Source organism: Drosophila navojoa, chromosome 3, assembly GCF_054131105.1.
Source record: "Drosophila navojoa isolate 15081-1374.11 chromosome 3, UAZ_NAV_1.0, whole genome shotgun sequence".
In the NCBI taxonomy this organism is placed as follows: domain Eukaryota; kingdom Metazoa; phylum Arthropoda; class Insecta; order Diptera; family Drosophilidae; genus Drosophila; species Drosophila navojoa.
This window is the reverse complement of record NC_142891.1, coordinates 7,713,274-7,731,822: the sequence shown is the minus strand read 5'-3', so window position 1 is coordinate 7,731,822 and position 18,549 is coordinate 7,713,274. Positions and strand designations below refer to the sequence as shown.

At 35.8% G+C, this 18,549-nt stretch overlaps 5 protein-coding genes across 5 annotated transcripts; 3 read left to right on the top strand and 2 right to left on the bottom strand.

Moving 5' to 3' along the window:
• Positions 1–12,529: 12,529 nt before the first annotated feature.
• Positions 12,530–13,456, top strand: DCTN5-p25 (Dynactin 5, p25 subunit). The gene is made up of 3 exons (XM_030387793.2): positions 12,530–12,689; positions 12,764–13,063; positions 13,121–13,456. Exons 1-3 carry the CDS (start codon positions 12,642–12,644, stop codon positions 13,340–13,342), a joined length of 570 nt encoding a protein of 189 aa, XP_030243653.1. The 5' UTR covers positions 12,530–12,641; the 3' UTR covers positions 13,343–13,456.
• Positions 13,356–14,208, bottom strand: Ankrd49 (ankyrin repeat domain-containing protein 49). Its single transcript, XM_030387791.2, has 2 exons — positions 13,978–14,208; positions 13,356–13,917 (listed from the first exon to the last, which is right to left on the bottom strand). Exons 1-2 carry the CDS (start codon positions 14,108–14,110, stop codon positions 13,406–13,408), a joined length of 645 nt encoding a protein of 214 aa, XP_030243651.1. The 5' UTR covers positions 14,111–14,208; the 3' UTR covers positions 13,356–13,405.
• A 12-nt stretch (positions 14,209–14,220) lies between these two features.
• NC2beta (negative cofactor 2beta) lies at positions 14,221–15,011 on the top strand. Its single transcript, XM_030387792.2, has one exon. The coding sequence runs from the start codon at positions 14,333–14,335 to the stop codon at positions 14,936–14,938; it is 606 nt and encodes a 201-aa protein (XP_030243652.1). The 5' UTR covers positions 14,221–14,332; the 3' UTR covers positions 14,939–15,011.
• THG (tRNA-histidine guanylyltransferase) lies at positions 14,933–16,073 on the bottom strand. Its single transcript, XM_030387790.2, has 2 exons — positions 15,777–16,073; positions 14,933–15,716 (listed from the first exon to the last, which is right to left on the bottom strand). Exons 1-2 carry the CDS (start codon positions 16,003–16,005, stop codon positions 15,007–15,009), a joined length of 939 nt encoding a protein of 312 aa, XP_030243650.1. The 5' UTR covers positions 16,006–16,073; the 3' UTR covers positions 14,933–15,006.
• Positions 16,074–16,356: 283 nt separating this feature from the next.
• Rnmt (RNA guanine-7 methyltransferase) lies at positions 16,357–17,933 on the top strand. Its single transcript, XM_030387789.2, has 2 exons — positions 16,357–17,599; positions 17,678–17,933. Exons 1-2 carry the CDS (start codon positions 16,423–16,425, stop codon positions 17,758–17,760), a joined length of 1,260 nt encoding a protein of 419 aa, XP_030243649.1. The 5' UTR covers positions 16,357–16,422; the 3' UTR covers positions 17,761–17,933.
• The last annotated feature ends 616 nt before the right edge of the window (positions 17,934–18,549 follow it).

Genomic DNA, 18,549 nt, shown 5'->3' with positions numbered 1-18,549 from the left:
GAGGCAGAGCGGAGAGCGTCAAAAAGCTTTTAACGCCACAGCAAAGCTTTTTAGCACAGTGAGTGTGAATTTATGCTCTAATAAGATTCAACAGGCACGAGGGCTAAACTCCTGCTGCTGACTAAGGTGGACCTTGTCAGGCCATCAAGCGAATGCAAAGAATGCGAAAAAAAAACTCGCTCACTTTGAGACGACCTCACAAACAAATCAAATTTAATAAACAAGTCAAGAATTTGTATTAATCAATAGAAGGTAAATAAAAAGCACAGCTGCTGACTTACGAAAATGAGCAAAATATATACAAATAATTATAGGTACATATACATACCGATATGTACATATTTATAACTGACAGGTTGGTAACATCAGCTAATTGAATTAGCATCGAAATGAACGAAGCTTGCGCGTTGCATATAATTAATATTTAATTTACTAATTGAATTTTTACTGCCGACTACCGTGCTGCAGTCTCTTTGATCTCAACACTGTTGTATGTATATATACGCACATATGTATGTATGTTTATGTCGTTAAAGATCTTGACAGTTGCAAATTTGGCAGGCAAACACAAAACCAGGCAGAACCACTCAGAAGAGCTAATCACAGTTGTACACAGTTAGACGTATGTAGAGGTAGAGGTTGAGGTGGACGCATGATGCAATTTTTATGATGTGCCAAATTAGCCATAAAATACACACTCACACATGTATGTGTGTAAACAATTCACAATCTATATTATATAAGTACATAAAGTCCAAGAGCTTTTATGCGTACTTAAATTGTTAAGATCAACACAGAAATAACAGTTAGTTTTATGGGCTGAATGTGTGAGCATTAATTGGTTATGTACAAATATAAAAACTATGAAGAGTCAGAAATTTTAATTTCTTAAAATAAATAAATAAAAAATTTAAATTTAAAATATCTTAATCAAACATTCTCTAAAATGATTTATGTGAAAATAATTTGTGTATGTGTCTATATTTATAACCCTAACTATTAAAACATATTTTTGCACCTTGCATTAAATATATGAAACAAAATTTTAAAGGAAGCGGAATACATCCATATTAAAATATGTTTATAATTCTAGCTATTTAAATTTTATTTATTTTTTTTCTATTTATAATGCACTTTGGGCAACATCTATAGCAATTCATAAACATTTATAGTCCTAATTATCTGTATTGTTTATATATTTCCATCAACATCTCCATCTATTTATAATACTAATTTTTTAATCGAAGACTATAGTTTTCTGTTTCAAACTCGTTTTCCGTTAAAATTTCAAGATCGAAATTCATGATTAACACCAAAATTTATGATCACGTTCGCTCTCTTCAAGCACTTTAAAAAGAACTATGTAAATTATCGATTATAAAAAAGTATCGATTGCTTGCCATCATCAAGTTCGCTGCCTAAGTCTTTTGTTCTAGCGCTATTTTAATGCTAAATTACGGCCTTGCCAACAGCTGGTATCAAAACTTATTGAACTTCAATAATCAACGACAGCCCAAAACTACAATAACAACAACAAACTTAGCACGAAATAATTTAACTAAATTGGCGCGCAAGGTCGTCCACGGTCAGTGACTGAAGAAGAGGAAGAAGACGAAGCTGATGCAGCAGAAGTGCCAACTGGATGAACTGGACTTGAACTGAAATTGGGACCAGTTGCCGGTTATAATGCCCTTTTTTGAAAAATTATTTCGTGCAGGCAATAAAAAAAAAGCGCCAAAAATGAATCAACCAAAAATTTAACAATAAAATACTACAAAATTACTACAACAACAAAGAGAAAAATTAGCTACCGGCTACCGGAGATTTAATGAAAATAAAAACAAGAATCAAATGCCATACGGATGTGTCGCCAGCGACTCGGAATGCTCACAAAACATGCCGAGGACGGTCAATGGTCTTAACTTAACCAAAAAAGAAAAATAAAAAAAAAAACAATAACAATTTATGTATATATGTACATATATTTATAACTATAGTGTTAAAAGTACACATCAAGAGACGTGTTTTATTTCAGAATTCAAAACATGCGCCAACTGCCGCTTTGGAATTTTATCCAGAAGTCAAACTCAATGTGATTCATGACTCAAAGAAACAGAGCAAAGCCAACTTAAAGAAGAAGAAGAAGAATCTGTACATATATACAAAAAGGGAAAGGGAATCTCAAGCTCATGCACTTCACTCAAGTTCAAGGTGAAAGACAATGAAAATCGAGTTACGATTCGAGCCAAGTTGAGTCAGTGGGGCATTGGGGAAGGGCAACATGTAATTATGTTAATAAGTGTTATATATAATTTCTTATGCTGAAAGTCAATAATTGAAGTCAACTGCTTGTTAATGACATAACCGATAAATAAAAGCTGTTCAGCTGACATAACTAGCTGGGAATTCCCAGATAATGTACCAAAGCTAAAATGCATTTATGATTAAATCAGTTGGATATTTTGTTATATATTCCATTTAATAACAAAACCTGGTCAGAGAAAGCGCTAGTACGGAATGTTAATGGGCGGAGGAGCTCTACCACATCTAAAATGTTCATAACGTCAATCGAAAATTATTAAGAAAACTGGCAACTCTTTGTAAAACCCCTCCTGATAATTGAGAATCATATTTCGTATGGAAAAATTATTATCTAAATAACCTACTACTATCAAAATTAAATAATTTTAGCTGGGGAGCATTTTTATTTACTTATTACTTTTTTTATATTTTATTTATTTTTATTGTTATTATTTTTTTATTATTATTTTATTTTTTATTTTATTTATTTCTTTTTATTGTATTTTATATTTTTTTAATTTTATTCATTTATTATTATTATTATTATTTGTATGTTATAAATATTCTATATTTATTTTTATTTTTTTTTTTATATTATTAATATATTATTATTTTTATTATTATTATTATTATTATTATTTATTTTTTATTTATTATTATTATTATTATTTTTTTTTTTTTTTTTTTTTTTTTTTTTTTTTTTTTTTTTTTTTTTATTTTACATTTTTTTAAATTTGATTTTATGAATCAAAATTATATTAAACTTGGCGGATATGTTCACGCCTCTATATTCTTGGGTTTGCTTTAGTTTAGTCTTTGTTAATTCACATTTTCAATAATTCCCATCGCTATGAATTTAAGCTTTAGCTTGTAAATTTGTTTGACCCACTTGAAGGTTAAATAATTATAGCTCTCTGGATGCTGAGCAACCACGCCACGTACAAGTTCTTCCCATATATATATGTATGTATATTGTTAGCTACTGCTTCTACTTTAAATATATATATTTACCTATTCATATATACACATAAATACATGAATATTTTTAATGATCGCTTGGGCCATCTCACTCACACTAATGGCTTCTAATATGCCCCCTAATTACAGCGATTACACAAAAGGCAGCCCAAATGGCTTCCTCATGTCAAGAGTTCTATGCAGCAGCTACGTTCGAATCGACTGACACACATTAGTTATGGCTATGCGCAAGCGTTCAAGTTTTCCCCTGCGGGTTCAAGAACTTAACTGACTAACGAACGAGTCTATTAAAACATTATAAACTGGATAGCAATAGTCACACACATAATATATATATGTATACGTATATGCATATATATTGTATGGACACATGCAGCACTAAACAATGACAATAGCTAAGTGAGTTCTGCGGTTTTTGCTTTGCAATTAGTGATGAGAGCGTGATCAAAAAAATTGAAAGGTATATTAGCTCTTTAGAATATGCACAGATTAAGGCTTATATTTATGTCATAATGAACAAAGAGCATTCTATTGATACTAGAATAAATAAAAAAAAACGTATAAACTAATATATAAATTACATAGTTTTTTATTTATAAACAATATATATATATATATATATATATATATATAAATAGGATATTGCTAACTTATAGACTTAAGAATTAGCTGCAAAGTTCTTAGTCATGGGAGCCCTCTGAGTATATTTGTATATTGATATATATTTATTCGCATATAATTTATTACAAATTTTATTTTTATTTGTTTATTATATATTTCTTTTAATTTATTTGCAAATAATTGCTAAATTAAAACACATATTGTTAAACTAACCTTATATAAATTCTATCAACAAGTTAAATGTTTGGTATGATGGTAAAGTAATAAGCCGTTGTCTTTAATCTAACAAGAAATATATAAACATTTTAAAAAATGATCTATAGGTTATCGGTGAAGCACTGTCAAAGAAACTCTGCTTAAAAGCGGAGACACTTGAAGAAAAGACTACGTATAGACTATTCTATGTCGGCTCTCAAATAATTAAGCACTCTTTAAAGCTTTCGTGTCACGCACGTGTCATCGCCAACAGGTAGCTTGACGGGAGCTAATTGCTCAGGCAGGTGAGGATTTGCTGCTCACTGAGGCGTTCATTAAGCTGCCTCTTTAGTTTTTTCCTCTTTAGATTTTCCTTTCGTTTCGATGTTTTATTGTTAATGTGTGCGCTTAACGTCGCGCCAACTACAAATTAAAACTAATAATAAATGTGCAAAAAAAAAAGAAAAAAACAAAAAATGATTGTGTGAAACTTGAGTGCGCCCCCAAACCGACGTATTATAATTATAATAAAAATAATAATAATAATTACAGTGTGCGGCGGGGCGTGGATACCTAATACTAGAATACTGAGCGCCGCGTCTCGACCTCAACTCCAATCAATGTGTCTGTGTGAGTGTGTGTGTGTGTGTGTGTGTGTGTGTGTGTGTGTGTGTGTGTGTGTGTGTGTGTGTGTGTGTGTGCTTGTGTGCGTGTGCTGCGCGCTGCTAATTAAAACATTATTTTCAGCTGCCACTAACCATGCCCCGAGGCTGAGTTTTTGCATGCGGCACATGCGAATCGATCAATAGAAGCCAAAAAAAAAGAAGAAATAAAATAAAATATACAAAAAAAATAAAATAAATATAAAAATTCGACAGACAAGTGGCCCCAAAAACAACTATTTTATGAAACGGTAGGCAACAGTTGTCAGCTGTCATAAAATCAAAATAACAACAACAAAAGCCATGTGAGTAAATAAATGAATGCAAAACTTGAAATACTCTAACAAAATCTATTGAGTGAACTCGATCAATTTACTTCTTTATAGGCATTTAATAAATATACATACATGAAAAAAAAAAAAATAAAAATAAAGAATATTTATAATAGAGTTTTATAAATAATAAAAAATACTTAAACAGATAAATATTCAAAAATAAAAGAATATCATATATATAAGTTTTTATTGGGTTTTCTAAATATAAAAAATGTTATCTATCTCTTTGAATAAATATAAAAACTATAAACAAAATTATTTAAATGCTTAGGAATTCGCATAAATATTTAAATTTATGTAATGAATCAATTTGTACATATAATTTTAAAAATTAATAAAGATATTTGAATAAAGTTTTTTTTATTTATACATAATAATAATAATTCTGACTAAGTAATTATGTTTACTAAATGTTTATATCATTTTTAGTCTATTCCTCCTGAATGTATCAGAAGGTTAGCTTCTTTATAATATAATCTAATTGTGTTGTTAAGGTATTATACTTGCATTGTACAGATTCAACACTTGAATAAATATACACACAAAAATAAAATCATAAATATCTTTATATGATACCAATTAAATTAAACAATCCTGTTTTTATTTCCTCACTGAAGTACTTATGAAAATGTTTCTATGTACATGTAATTGGCTTAAGAATAAAGTACGATCTATAAACAATCTACCAATAAAGTATATATATATATATATATAATTAACTACTTAATACACTCATTTCAGCATTTCTAATATTAATCAATTTAAATGTAATTTTAAGCAAAAAACAAAATCCTCTTGTTTGAATGTGCGAAAGTCGTTGAAGAAATAAATAAAAAATTTAAAAAAAAAAAAAACCTAGTTTAGATGCATTTAATATCTAGATTTACATTCAATTCCCTCTAAATAACTGTATTATAATTTGATTTTGGCCAATTTAAAATCACTTTTCGATGCATTTGATAATGAGCCCATCACATGTCGTTTACCTATATACCAAACCGTCTTTTTGGCAAGGGTATTATCGCAAAAGAGAAACTGACGACGCACGACAACAGCAGCAACAACAACAACAACAACAAAGCTCGTCAATTGTTTATTGATTATTTTATTTGTTCAACATGCCAACGGATTGTTCCAATTTTGATCGGTTTATCGTTTTTGCATGCGGGCGCTAATAGTTTTGAACCTGAAACTATTTAGTTATTGTTTCTTTTTTTTTCATTTTCGCAGTTTTTTTTTTGCGCTTTGTGTGCCAGGGGCAAGGTCATGCGAGGCAGGCTGCCTGGCGATTATTATTATTATTATTTATTTTTTTTTTTTTTTTTGGGCAGGGTCTCTTTATTTTGGCAGTCCGTCAATTAGAGCTCTGGCAAATTATGAGATTAAATGGACTAAAAAAGTTTTGGACTTTCTTGCCTTGAGCATTTCAACAGCGACTTTGATAAGCGTTAATTAATAAATCAGCAATGCGCGGAATTGCAATGATCAATTAGCAGTTACCCTGTAGTAATTTAAGTGATTTTCAATGTTTCTATGTGTATGTTAAAACTAAGCGGTTGAGTATTTATTTAGTATTTTTCGCATATTAAAACTAAAAAAATAAGAGTTCTTTTCTTTTTATTCATAAACTATGCAGGTGTCTTCTTTGAAGTCTAATGAAAATTGTGTACACTCCACGCATTAGAGATCTAACTATATATATACAAAAATTATTTGGTTTATGGAAATTAAGAATTGACGTAAGAAAATTAACTATAACTATCAAATATACTCACAGGGTATACAGCTTTCAGTTGTTGGCTGTGAATGTATATGAGATAAGAGAAGAATAACGTAAATAAATGTACATATATGAGATACGAGAAGAATAAAATCTCAAGTACATTAAACACAAGTAGTCGATGATATAAACCAAAGACCTCCCCAGTAAACAATTCTAATTGCATTCAGAAAACACATCAATACAGGGTATACCGTATACAAAACATAATTAACAACAGCATATGCATCTACGTACACACATACATACATATGTATATAAATATTTATACATTGTGTGCTACCAATTAAATCTCTTCAGCTTTGAAGTTGAGTGAACTTTAAAAGGTTTCTCTGTCGCTCTCAGTGTCATTGTCGAAATGTTTGTTGCCTGGGTGGCCCGATCTCTGATTGACAATGATTGACAATTAAGTTGCGTATGTGTCAGGCCTCAGGTGTTATACTAGACTGTTGCAAACACGCTTTACGCTTCATGCTTCATGTTCAGGCTGCTGCTAAAATAGCTACCATTTATGTGGAGCATTGGCCCGGCTTATTATGGCCAGCCGACTCGAAGGTTGTCTCAAAACATATTTGGCTAGGAAGTGGTTAGCTTTTCATTGTGGGTGCCTAATTGGAAAACAATTTTTGTTTTTTTCTCATTAATTTTATTATTTTACTTTGCAATTCGACGCGTGTTTCGATATTCGGATAAGACGAGTAGCAACGGCTATACGATCATGGGAATTTCTTTACTCACAAGCAACAAGGGCAACAAATAGTCTGCATGAAGGTTGAAAATCTACAATTCACTGACAGAGAAGAACTGCAAGTTTTTAAATCATAAATTTTGATATAAATGGTATAATATGAAAGAGATTAGCTATTAATTAAATTAAGTTTTAAATAGCTAAATCGATATTAGAGTATAATGTTTGTTCTGTTAAGGCTTGAGCGACTAAGAAATATTTTGAGCTTTGTATTAAACGTCTGCTTTAAGCATGAATATATGTATATGAGAGTTTCAAGTTTAAGGAATACAAATCTATTCATCATATCATTCACAAGTAGTGACTGAAGAAGCACAGCTTAATTAGCTTTAAGCATATGAAACTTGGTACCTTACGAAACAACATTATAAATTAGATTACTTACCTGGTTATTCCATCATGGTCAAAGCCCAGACAGCTCTCAGGCACAGCAGTCAAGCCAAGCAAAGGTGGCAGGCGAACCATTTAGCAGCGAGCACCGCCCAAATTGCGTGCCGCTTGTCACATACATCAGCTCAGCTCAGCGCAGCGCAGTCAGCAGTCACTTGTGAGGCGAAAATATTAAAAATTAATTAAACACAAACTTTGCTACTAATGTAAGAAACAATATAAAACACATTTATCGTCGTGCACTTGACCTTGCTCGGGCGGTGGGCAGCAAGCAGCGAGTAGCGAGCAACGCGACCAAAGCCAAAACAAACTCAAAACAAAAGGGAAAGTCAAGCGTTGGCACAATGAATTCCGCATACACTAACCAAAGTAATTGCTGTTCTCTATCTCTTATCTACTATCGCCTAACTTCAGCCTTCTGTCTTTCATTTTATATTTATTACCTATCAGCATCCGTCTTCTACCTCCTATCCTATCATGTTTTCCATCTTCTATCTTTTACCTTCTGGTTTTTATCTTCTATATAGTTAATCACATATAATCTTTCATATATATTTCATATTCCATTTTCTTGCTTCCCTCTTCTCTCTTCAGTCTTTCATCTTCCAAGCTTCCTTGTCTCTCTTCAGTCTTTCATCTTCCAAGTTCCGTCTACCATCTTCCATATTCGATCTATCATCTTCCATCCTCTATCTTTTATCTAGCCGCTTTCATTTCGCATCCTCGTCCTCTTTAATATTCCATCTTAAATCTTCCATTTTCTATCTTCCTCCATCTTCTATCTTCTATCCATCCGTATTTTATATCCTATCCACTTGCTATTGCCAAATCAAGTCTAACCACATAGCAAATATACTCTCTAGCAGCGTATGGAATAGCATAAGTTATTAGGGGCGTTCAGTCGGACGGGGGGGTGGCCACTGTGCCATGTGAGGGGCGAGGTGCGTAGAGGCCTGTCCTCGTCGCATGCTTGCCACGTCATACAGTTAGCAGTAGACTTTTCGTATTTGATTTCGTTTTCGATTTCGAGTCTGAATTTGAAGTTCATGAATCTAATTTGCGCGCAATCGACAGTTTTTTTTTTTACGAGCTCAGAAACCAAGGCAAACTGATATGACAGCGCTTACATGGCGCACACGCATTCTCTCGCTTATTTATGACGTTTTCACATTGCGTGTAATTGACATTCACATCGATTACTTCCTAGTTTTTTTTTTTTTTTACGAACAGCCCTGAATGACTCAAGCTTTGCACATTATCAAACTCAAGTGAGTGGAAAATGAAAAGGAATGCTAGAAAACATGTCGAATCACGTCCTGAGTCTTATTAATGGGAGTTTGAGGAAAAGTGGATGACTGAGGTTGAGCATGAGCTGTTTCTAAAAGCCTTAAAAATACACAAACAAAATTTGTTTTTAAGGTTTATATGGAATCAAAGTCTAGCTCTGGCTTAAACGTTCTACTTGGCTAATGTCAATAATAATAAGAATAATAATACGATACAATACATAATAACGATTTATTGATATTTGTCGCTGCATGAAAACAAAAGACTTAGGCAACAAACTTGATGTTTGTTGGTTCACATTGCATGCTAAAAAATGGAAATTTCAAATATAATTGTTGTCTGCCCTCAGCTTACGACTGGCGACGCCTCACCTTGTGCGCTTTAGAATTCAATGAAACAATTTTCTTAATTTTTAATTACTATTACTAATTACTTAATTCGAATTAATTTTAAATAGATTTTTTTTACATTATTCGCAATGCGACATTGAGTTTAGATTTTTTTTTAAATAGTTTTTATGCCGGTGACGAATAATTATTTTTCTTTATTTTTTAATAAAGAAAAAGAAAATACATTCTAGGAATTCCGAATGAATTTTTTAATAGATATTTGCTAAAATGATTTTGAATTCAACGACCAATCATAGTTTGAAAAATGTATTAATTATGTGATTATTTATGATATTTTTTATAAATGTTTCTCCGTTTTTTTAGCGTTACCTTTGCCTCTGGGCGCACTTCACTCGCAGAAACTTGAAAAAATCGATTAAAACGCTTAAAATCAACAACTAAAACAATAACAACAAACAAACACTCTCAAATTGTACACACGCTCGCTACAACAACAACAATAATAATAATAAGAAAAAGATAATAATAATAAAAATCAACTTTGATAGCAAATAGATCGTGCGATTGGTAGAATTGGTTTGGATAGCTGCCCAGGCGGATGCGCAGTGCGTGTATGTAAATCATGATTAGCTCTTTTCGGCATTTAATAATATGGATGGCAACAACAGCGCAACTAGAAGAATCAAATACAACAATGGTAACAACAACAACATCAGTCAGTAATCGCAACAACAATGTAGCTATCATCAAGGCCATCGCTGCTCTGGCTTTAGTAAATATTTACATAGATGCCACCAGAGAGATTGGCTGGCAGCATTCAATGCTCGGCTGCGGCATGGTCAAGGTCGAGTTGTGGCAGCTATCAGTGTAATATTTGCTCTTTGTTGTTGTTGTACAACAATCTAAAGATGCGCCAGTGGATAATGTATAAATACTTAATTAAGTCAAGTCTGAAGCACACTGTACACGAAACTGTTTCTCCTATCACTTGGACTTTGAGAGCTTAGTAAATTTTCACTGTAGTTGTCTGCGAGTGGAATATAATTTTTAATTTTTTTGTTTGTGTATATTTTTTAAGCATTCAAATTTTTTTTCTTTAGCTCACTTCTTTTTTTCTCAAGTGTCTTTCTAGTCCGTCTCTCTTGCCGCCTGTTTCTGTCCCTCTTTCGCTCTCTTCTCTTCCTCTATCTCCTTAATCAATCACTCTTAATGCTTCCTCTCATACATCTACCTAAAATAGAAAAATTATTTCTCTCTTTCGTGGTCCCTTATGGTTTTTTAATCTCCCTATTCGATGTATTCAGCTTTATTTATGCATATATATTTTCAATGTTTCATTTCATATATTTCATATTTTATTTTTGATTTTTATTATAATCCGCATATTTGTATATCTAGATCAATTTATTCTGTGTTCTCATAGATACATTCAGACTGAACGTAATACTCTTAAGAACAAAGACAAGTACAATCTTTCTCAAGAGTAAAAACAAATTCGAAACATTCGCTTATTTGTTTAATCAGTTGTACAATTGTTCATTTGTTTGTTCGTTAGTTTGTTTGTTAGCTTGTTTGTGCTGCTTGCATTTGGCTTTCAATTAAATGTTTAACATGAAAAGCGGCTTCTAACCTTTAGCAGGTTTCAAGTTGAAGTTTATTGACCCTTGGGCAAAGGCGCAAGCCTCAAAGCCTTCAACTGGCGGCGGATCTATAAAGATCGCATAAGATTCAGTTTCAATTTTTTTTCCGTTGGTAATTGCTTCTCTATTCATTGTTGTTGTTGTTGGTGGTGGTGTAAATAAATTAGCCAAAAAGTTCAAATGGTCAACTGGCCAAAAATAAAATACAAAATAAATTATTGGTAAGGTCGAGCCAAGCAGCAGAGCAGCTGAGCAGCAGAGCAACCGTTGAATGTCTAATGTCTTTCAAAGTAAAGCCCCATACCGAAATGGCGAAGCAAATTCATTTACATGCACAATACAATATGCCGCATTATTATTACTATTATTATTATTTGTAGAGGTGGGCCATATCGTAATGGATTACCATAAATATGGCTATGAATGTTCTCTGCATGCAGAACCAGGCATTAAAACTCTCTGCTTGCCAATTAGCGAATGTGGCCGAGCTGCCGAGCTAGCTGGAGGGCACTTGGGCATTGGGTATGGAGTCTTGGGTATTGGGCATTCAAGCGTGCTGTCCGAACCGAAGGCCAATGGAGGGGCCGGGCAGACCCGATTATAAATAACAACACAGACCAATTTAATTGGAACATCATTGAAGCAAAAACAAAGTTAAACAACTGAAACTTTTGCCATGCCTGAGGTCAATTCCACCAGCTGTCAGTTGCAATTATTTATCTAGAAATCGATGTGCATACTTTTTGTTTCATATTATTAGCAGACGATCTAACCACCATAGCAACAACAACAACAGTAAATAGCATAATTGTTGCCAACTGCATGCAAAGTTCAGGGTTAAACATGGGCTAAACACCTGCAATTGGCATGCACCCGCATTCGCTAATTGCATACAAGTAAGCACTAGCAAATGGCTGATTAAGTAAAATAAAAATAAATAACTATTTTAACTATACATGTAAATAGCAAACTTTTTTTAAAGCCATTTAACAGTCTGTGGATAACTAACAGCATGCTAACAATAGTTGGCAACGCGTCTGGCAGCGACAATTGCTGTTATGGTTGACGAATTTAATATTAAATAATTGAATTTATCTAATAATGATATTTTGTAAATACTCCTGTTAAGAAAAATATATAAATATATCAATTTAAAAAGAAAAGTTATTTAATTTAAATATTGGCTGTTAACGGTCTGCCACTGCTACAGTTGGCAACGCAGCACATACAAGGCAGCTGGTCTATCGATGGTAGCAACTATCGATGTAATTAACAGCTGAGCTGTATTGACTGCAAACGCAAACAAAATAATTGAAAATAAAAGACTTAGCTATATCGCATATTATTCTGAGTTATGGAAATACCGGATACATATTACAGCAAAGATGAATATGTGGAAACGGTGGGTAGCAATACGACAAATAATACATCAGATTCCACATTAATAATAACTTTCTTTGGATGACCTCATCTCAGGCATCCGGAAACAAGGTGAGCCGCCACACGGTACTCTGTGGCTCCCAGAACATTGTGCTCAATGGCAAGGTGATTGTGCAGAGCGGCGCCATCATACGTGGCGATCTGGCCAATGTGCGAACTGGACGTTATTGTGTGATTAGTAAAAACTCTGTGATTCGGCCGCCCTACAAACAATTTAGCAAAGGCATCGCCTTCTTTCCCATGCACATTGGTGATCATGTCTATATCGGCGAAGGTGCTGTCGTTTCAGCGGCTAACGTTGGTTCCTTTGTCTACATTGGCAAAAATGCAATCATTGTGAGTCAGGAATTCAGTTTAATATTTAACATTTGATGAGATTTGTTTTGATTAAAGGGCCGTCGCTGTACGCTTAAGGATTGCTGTGTGATCGAAGATGGAGCTGTGTTGCCGCCAGAGACAACAGTCTCCAGCTACATGCGCTACACGGCCAAAGGCACCATCGAGGGCGGCCAGGGTAATCCTTATTTTGTGCCCGCTGCCATGCAGGATGAAATGGTGAACTATACGAAATCATTCTATGAACATTTTGTGCGCACTCCAGCTCCGGCCAGCTAAACAAATCTAATAATTTATGAACTAACATTAAGTATTATATTTAATAAAAAACCAAATGACTTTTCAGTCAATTAGCCCGGTGATGCAGTCGTAGGCCTCATTGGCAATCTCAAAGACGAAGTAGCTCATGCCAGTGCGACGTGCGATAACTGCGGCCGTTTCCTCGGTGTTGTTCTCCTTGCGTGGTTGGATATTGCGATCCATGAGTAGAATAGTTGCAGCATTCCTGCAATTGGAAACGGTGGCTGTTACATGCAGCGGCGTTTGCTGTCCATCTGATTCGGCATTTACATCAGCGCCAAATTGCAACAGGAGCTGCACACTCTCGGGATGACTCCATTTGCAAGCCGAATGCAATGGAGTCCAACCGAGCTCGGTGCGTGCGTTTGGGTCAGCCTGATACTGGAGCAAGAGTCTTGCAATGTCTAAGAAATTGTTGTAGCAAGCGCGGTGCAGCGGCGTGTACCCATCGTTGTCCTTGGCATTGACGGTATCCGCATCCAGTTGAAGAATTTCGCGCACCTCACTAAGACGATTCTCACTCACGGCCCACAATATCATGCGTTCAATGCTCGCTGCTCATTGAATGTACTTATATAGTTATATTGAATCCATATTTGTCTAAAATTTAGTACCTTGTGGATTTTTGTCCTCCTCGACACCATCGGTATCATCATCCCAACCGCTCACAAACATGCCGCGCGGCACCTTGGCATAGCGCAGCTTCTCAAATTGTGATTTCTCATCATCCGAATCATAATCTCCCATTTTGTTATTTCCAAATACTGATTTCTTATTTTTGCAAATAAATGTTGATTTTTTGACAGATGTATCGCTATCGATATTTCGATAATATCAGACTATCGATATACATGTGCCAGTATGTCATTAATTTTACAGCACTGTAAATGCTAGCAGCAAGAAGCAGCAGCATCGTTGTTATTTATTTTTCGTTCATCGCGGTTTTGTTTACGTTTTTACGTTCACGCCATGTCAAATCCTCAGGAGGAGCTTTTGCCGCCCAATGCCGAAGACGATGAACTAACATTGCCACGGGCGAGCATAAATAAAATAATTAAAGAGCTGGTGCCTACGGTACGCGTTGCCAACGAAAGTCGTGAACTGATTCTCAATTGTTGCTCCGAATTTATCCACCTGATCAGCTCAGAGGCGAACGAGGTGTGTAATCAGCGCAGCAAGAAAACCATTAACGCCGAGCATGTTCTCGAGGCTCTCGATCGCCTCGGCTTTCGCGACTACAAACAAGAGGCCGAAGCTGTGCTGCACGACTGCAAGGAGGTGGCAGCGAAACGACGCAGACAGAGCACGCGTCTAGAGAATCTGGGCATACCCGAAGAGGAGCTGCTGCGCCAGCAACAGGAACTGTTTGCCAAGGCTCGCGAAGAGCAGGCACGGGAAGAGCAACAACAATGGATGAGCATGCAAGCAGCTGCCGTCCAACAAAGCAATGCACTGATTCAGCGACCCGCGCAATCGGACAAGGATGCAAGCGGAGGTGGCGGCGGCGGCGCAAATAGTAGCTTTGTGAGCAAGCCCAGTGAGGATGACGAAGATGATGACGACGATGACTACTAAACGAACGAGTTTATTTGCTTTGCGCTTAATGTAATTTGTAATAATTATAATTAAACTATTGTCATAAGTCAAATCTCCGCTATCGTTGCCTGTTTTTCCAGCTGTTTGGCGAGCTGTCTCTCCAGGTGTTTATTTAAGCTGTTAACCACGTGCTTACCCGGCACATATTTTCCTAGAATCTCGGTATGTTGCTTCCAAAATTCATTGCCAATTAAATCCTCATGTATGGGTACTATGGCCTGCCTGCCCTTCTCCTGCTCGTCTTGCGAGTCTAGCACTACACGCTTGCGCAGCAATATCGTTCCCTTACGATACATTGCAGGCAACGTGTTGTAGTTGATACCAAACTCTTGGAAGAGCAACTCATTCTTGTCAGAGGAGAATGTTCCGCGCAGCCGTTCCTCGGCCTGTTGATTCGTTAGACCCGACTCCAATACAAGCTTCCAAAATGCCGTATTATACAAATTATTTACATGGACATCGGCTTGTCGCCAGCTTAAGTAATCGCGCAGATTTTCGTCCGAGGGATAGAGCACAATACGGCCATCGAAGCAGGGTGCGTAGCTCAGAGGGCGCTGCATCCATTGCGACCAGCTCAACACATAGCTGCTGGTGAACATGCTCGTCACATAGCTAAGCAGCTTGGCAGCGCGTCTCTTAAATGCCGACGTGTCCTTGCGAAAGACAAAGGAATACTCATCGCTTTGGCCATAGCCGAGAACAATATCCCGAAATTCCTCCATAACAGCAATGCCAGCCGCATTCATAACATTCAAAGCTGTACCATATTATTTTCAGTAAATTCATTTATTTTTCAATTATGTCGTACACTTCTCACCATTTTCATCGTTGGGCTTTTCAAATTTGTGCGCGTTGGCGAACTTGTGAAACTTTTTGCCATCGATGCGTATCACAATCCAAACATTTGGCAAAATTTTATCATCCTGTTCGTACGACTTAACATATTCATATCTGCTGCAGGCCATGCTGCGTGTGTGGAGCGCAGTTGCGCTTTTATTTGTAAACAAAAACTTGGTAAATATATGGTTAAGCGCGCGGAAATGCATTAAAAACAATATGTTTGCTTTCACCGCATGTTAAACAGAAATATATTAAAGGTGCAAGGTAACGCAGAGTAAATAAAAGCTTAGTGACGTCATAACTACATAATTAAGATTGGTGCATAGAGTAATTAATATATGTTATATGTAATATATGTGGGACTTTTGCTTAAATAATAAATAACAGCTCTTTGTGCTTGGCTGCATTGCATTGGCATCACCAATAATTTGACAATCTCTTTTTATTTATCTTTTTTAGTGTTTATACACATTTCGGTTTAACAGCACACTTCAATTTGCACCCACCGATTACTATCGATAGACTGTCTCAAAATTTGAACAGCTGTTAAAGAGTATCGCAGACGTACTTTCTTGTATAAAGCGGCGGCTAAATTTATTTGCTCTCAGCGTGTTCATATAAAAATGAGTATTAATTATGAACAAAGTACGACAGACAAACACTACGCGCCAAGCAAACTGTCAGATGATGACGAAAGCGAAGATCAAAATATAAAAACAACAGGGCAGTCAACTGCGAAACAAATCAGATCGGAGAATGATGAAGCAGATGTTGAGGCTGGAACAGGCGCCGAAGCCGAAGCTGACGCCGATGGCGATGGTGAGGCAAGTGGAGCAGCCAATACACACGTTGTGGCACACCATTACAATGAGCTAAAGGAAGCCGGACGCAAGGAACGACACAAGTCGAAAATCTATTTTATGCGCAACTTCAACAACTGGATCAAGAGTCAGTTAATTAACGAGTATATGGACCTTATCAAACAGCAGAAACGAGTGGGCGAAGCTCTCCGTGTGCTGGATATGTGCTGCGGCAAGGGCGGCGATCTGCTCAAATGGGACAAGGCATTCATATCCCATCTCATATGCACCGACATCGCTGAGGTGTCTGTGGAGCAATGTCAGAATCGCTATCAGGACATTTTGCAGCGAGCAGAAAAATCGAAATTCGGACATAAATTCACAGCCGAATTTTTTGCCTGCGACTCGACAATGGTACGGCTGAGGGAACGGTATAAGGATGCATCGTTGCAACTGAATTTGGTCTCATGCCAGTTTGCGTTTCACTACTGCTTCGAGTCGCTGCAGCAGGCAGATTGCATGATCCGCAATGCAGCCGAGTGCCTGCAGCCAGGTGGTTATTTTATAGCCACCATTCCGGATGCCTACGAGATTATCAGGAGATTAAGAGAAGCTGGACCAGATGCTCGCAGCTTTGGCAATGATGTCTACAGTATTGAGTTCGAGTGCAATACGAAGGCATTGCCGCTCTTCGGTGCCAAATATCAATTCCATCTGGAGGGTGTTGTTGATTGCCCCGAGTTCTTGGTACATTTCCCCACACTCGTTAAGCTGGCTCGCCGTCACGGCTTGCAGCTGGTTAGGCGCAGCACCTTTGCCGAATACTTCAAGGAGACACTGCCTCAGGGCCGACAGCTGCTGCAGCGCATGTCTGGCCTGGAAACGATTCATCCGCATCGCTGCGACACCCTAGATCAGTTTGAGCATGTAGGTCGCATAATAGGCACTCAGCGTGGTCGACCCGTGGGCACACTCTCCAAGGCCGAGTGGGAAGCAACAAGTGAGCGCTACATTTATCTATGTGTATTTTATATTTTTATCTCATCGTCACCCCTCTCTTACTCTGTTTCTCTTTTAGCGCTTTATCTGGTCTGTGCCTTTAAGAAGTGCAAGAACAGCTGGGATGCCAATGGCAAGCCTGTGTTCGAGTTTGATGACTGAATTATGCTCCCATAAGGCATTATATATCTCTAATTGCATCAATGTTCGTCAGTTTTGATTTTCGGGTGCATTTTTAAACACTTACAACACATACTCAGCATGAACAGAGCGTATATTTTAGGTTTAAATGCCAATTTGAAAGCTTTTAACATTAATTCACAAATATTTCAGTTGAAAGTTTGAAAAAATCAAAAACTTATGATGTTTAAATAGTTAAGAGAGAAAATGTTTTTGGATATGCATAAATAGGCATAAGAGTTGTGTTCTATAGTTAGAAATTCATCTTATATGTAAAAATTGTAATAAATTTTGAATTTGCTGACTTCTTTTAAGTTAATTTGGGCCCTAAAACTTTCTCATATAAAATATATAAATATATATGGCAGATATATAAAATATCTAAAAATTTTAAAGGAATATAGAAAAGACATATGTATACAAACAGGTCCTTTGATTCAAAAGCTGAATTGAATACTATATTTATACGCAAAACTAATATACTTTTAACTAGTTGAGACTAGTTAGAAGTTTAAAAAAAGCTCGGAAGTGTAGAAGTATATGGAAATATATGAATATTTATATGATTACATAAATATATGAGATGTTGTCTACAGACTGTAAAATACAAGCGTTTTATATATACATAAAACTGGAAAAAGTAAATCTAACATACTAGAACGCAAAGCTTCCCATAATATTATCAGCATTTAACAAGACACCTGGGACTCGGTATATGTATTTTATTTATATACATATGTATATTTTAAAATTTGCCAAAAATAAAGAAAT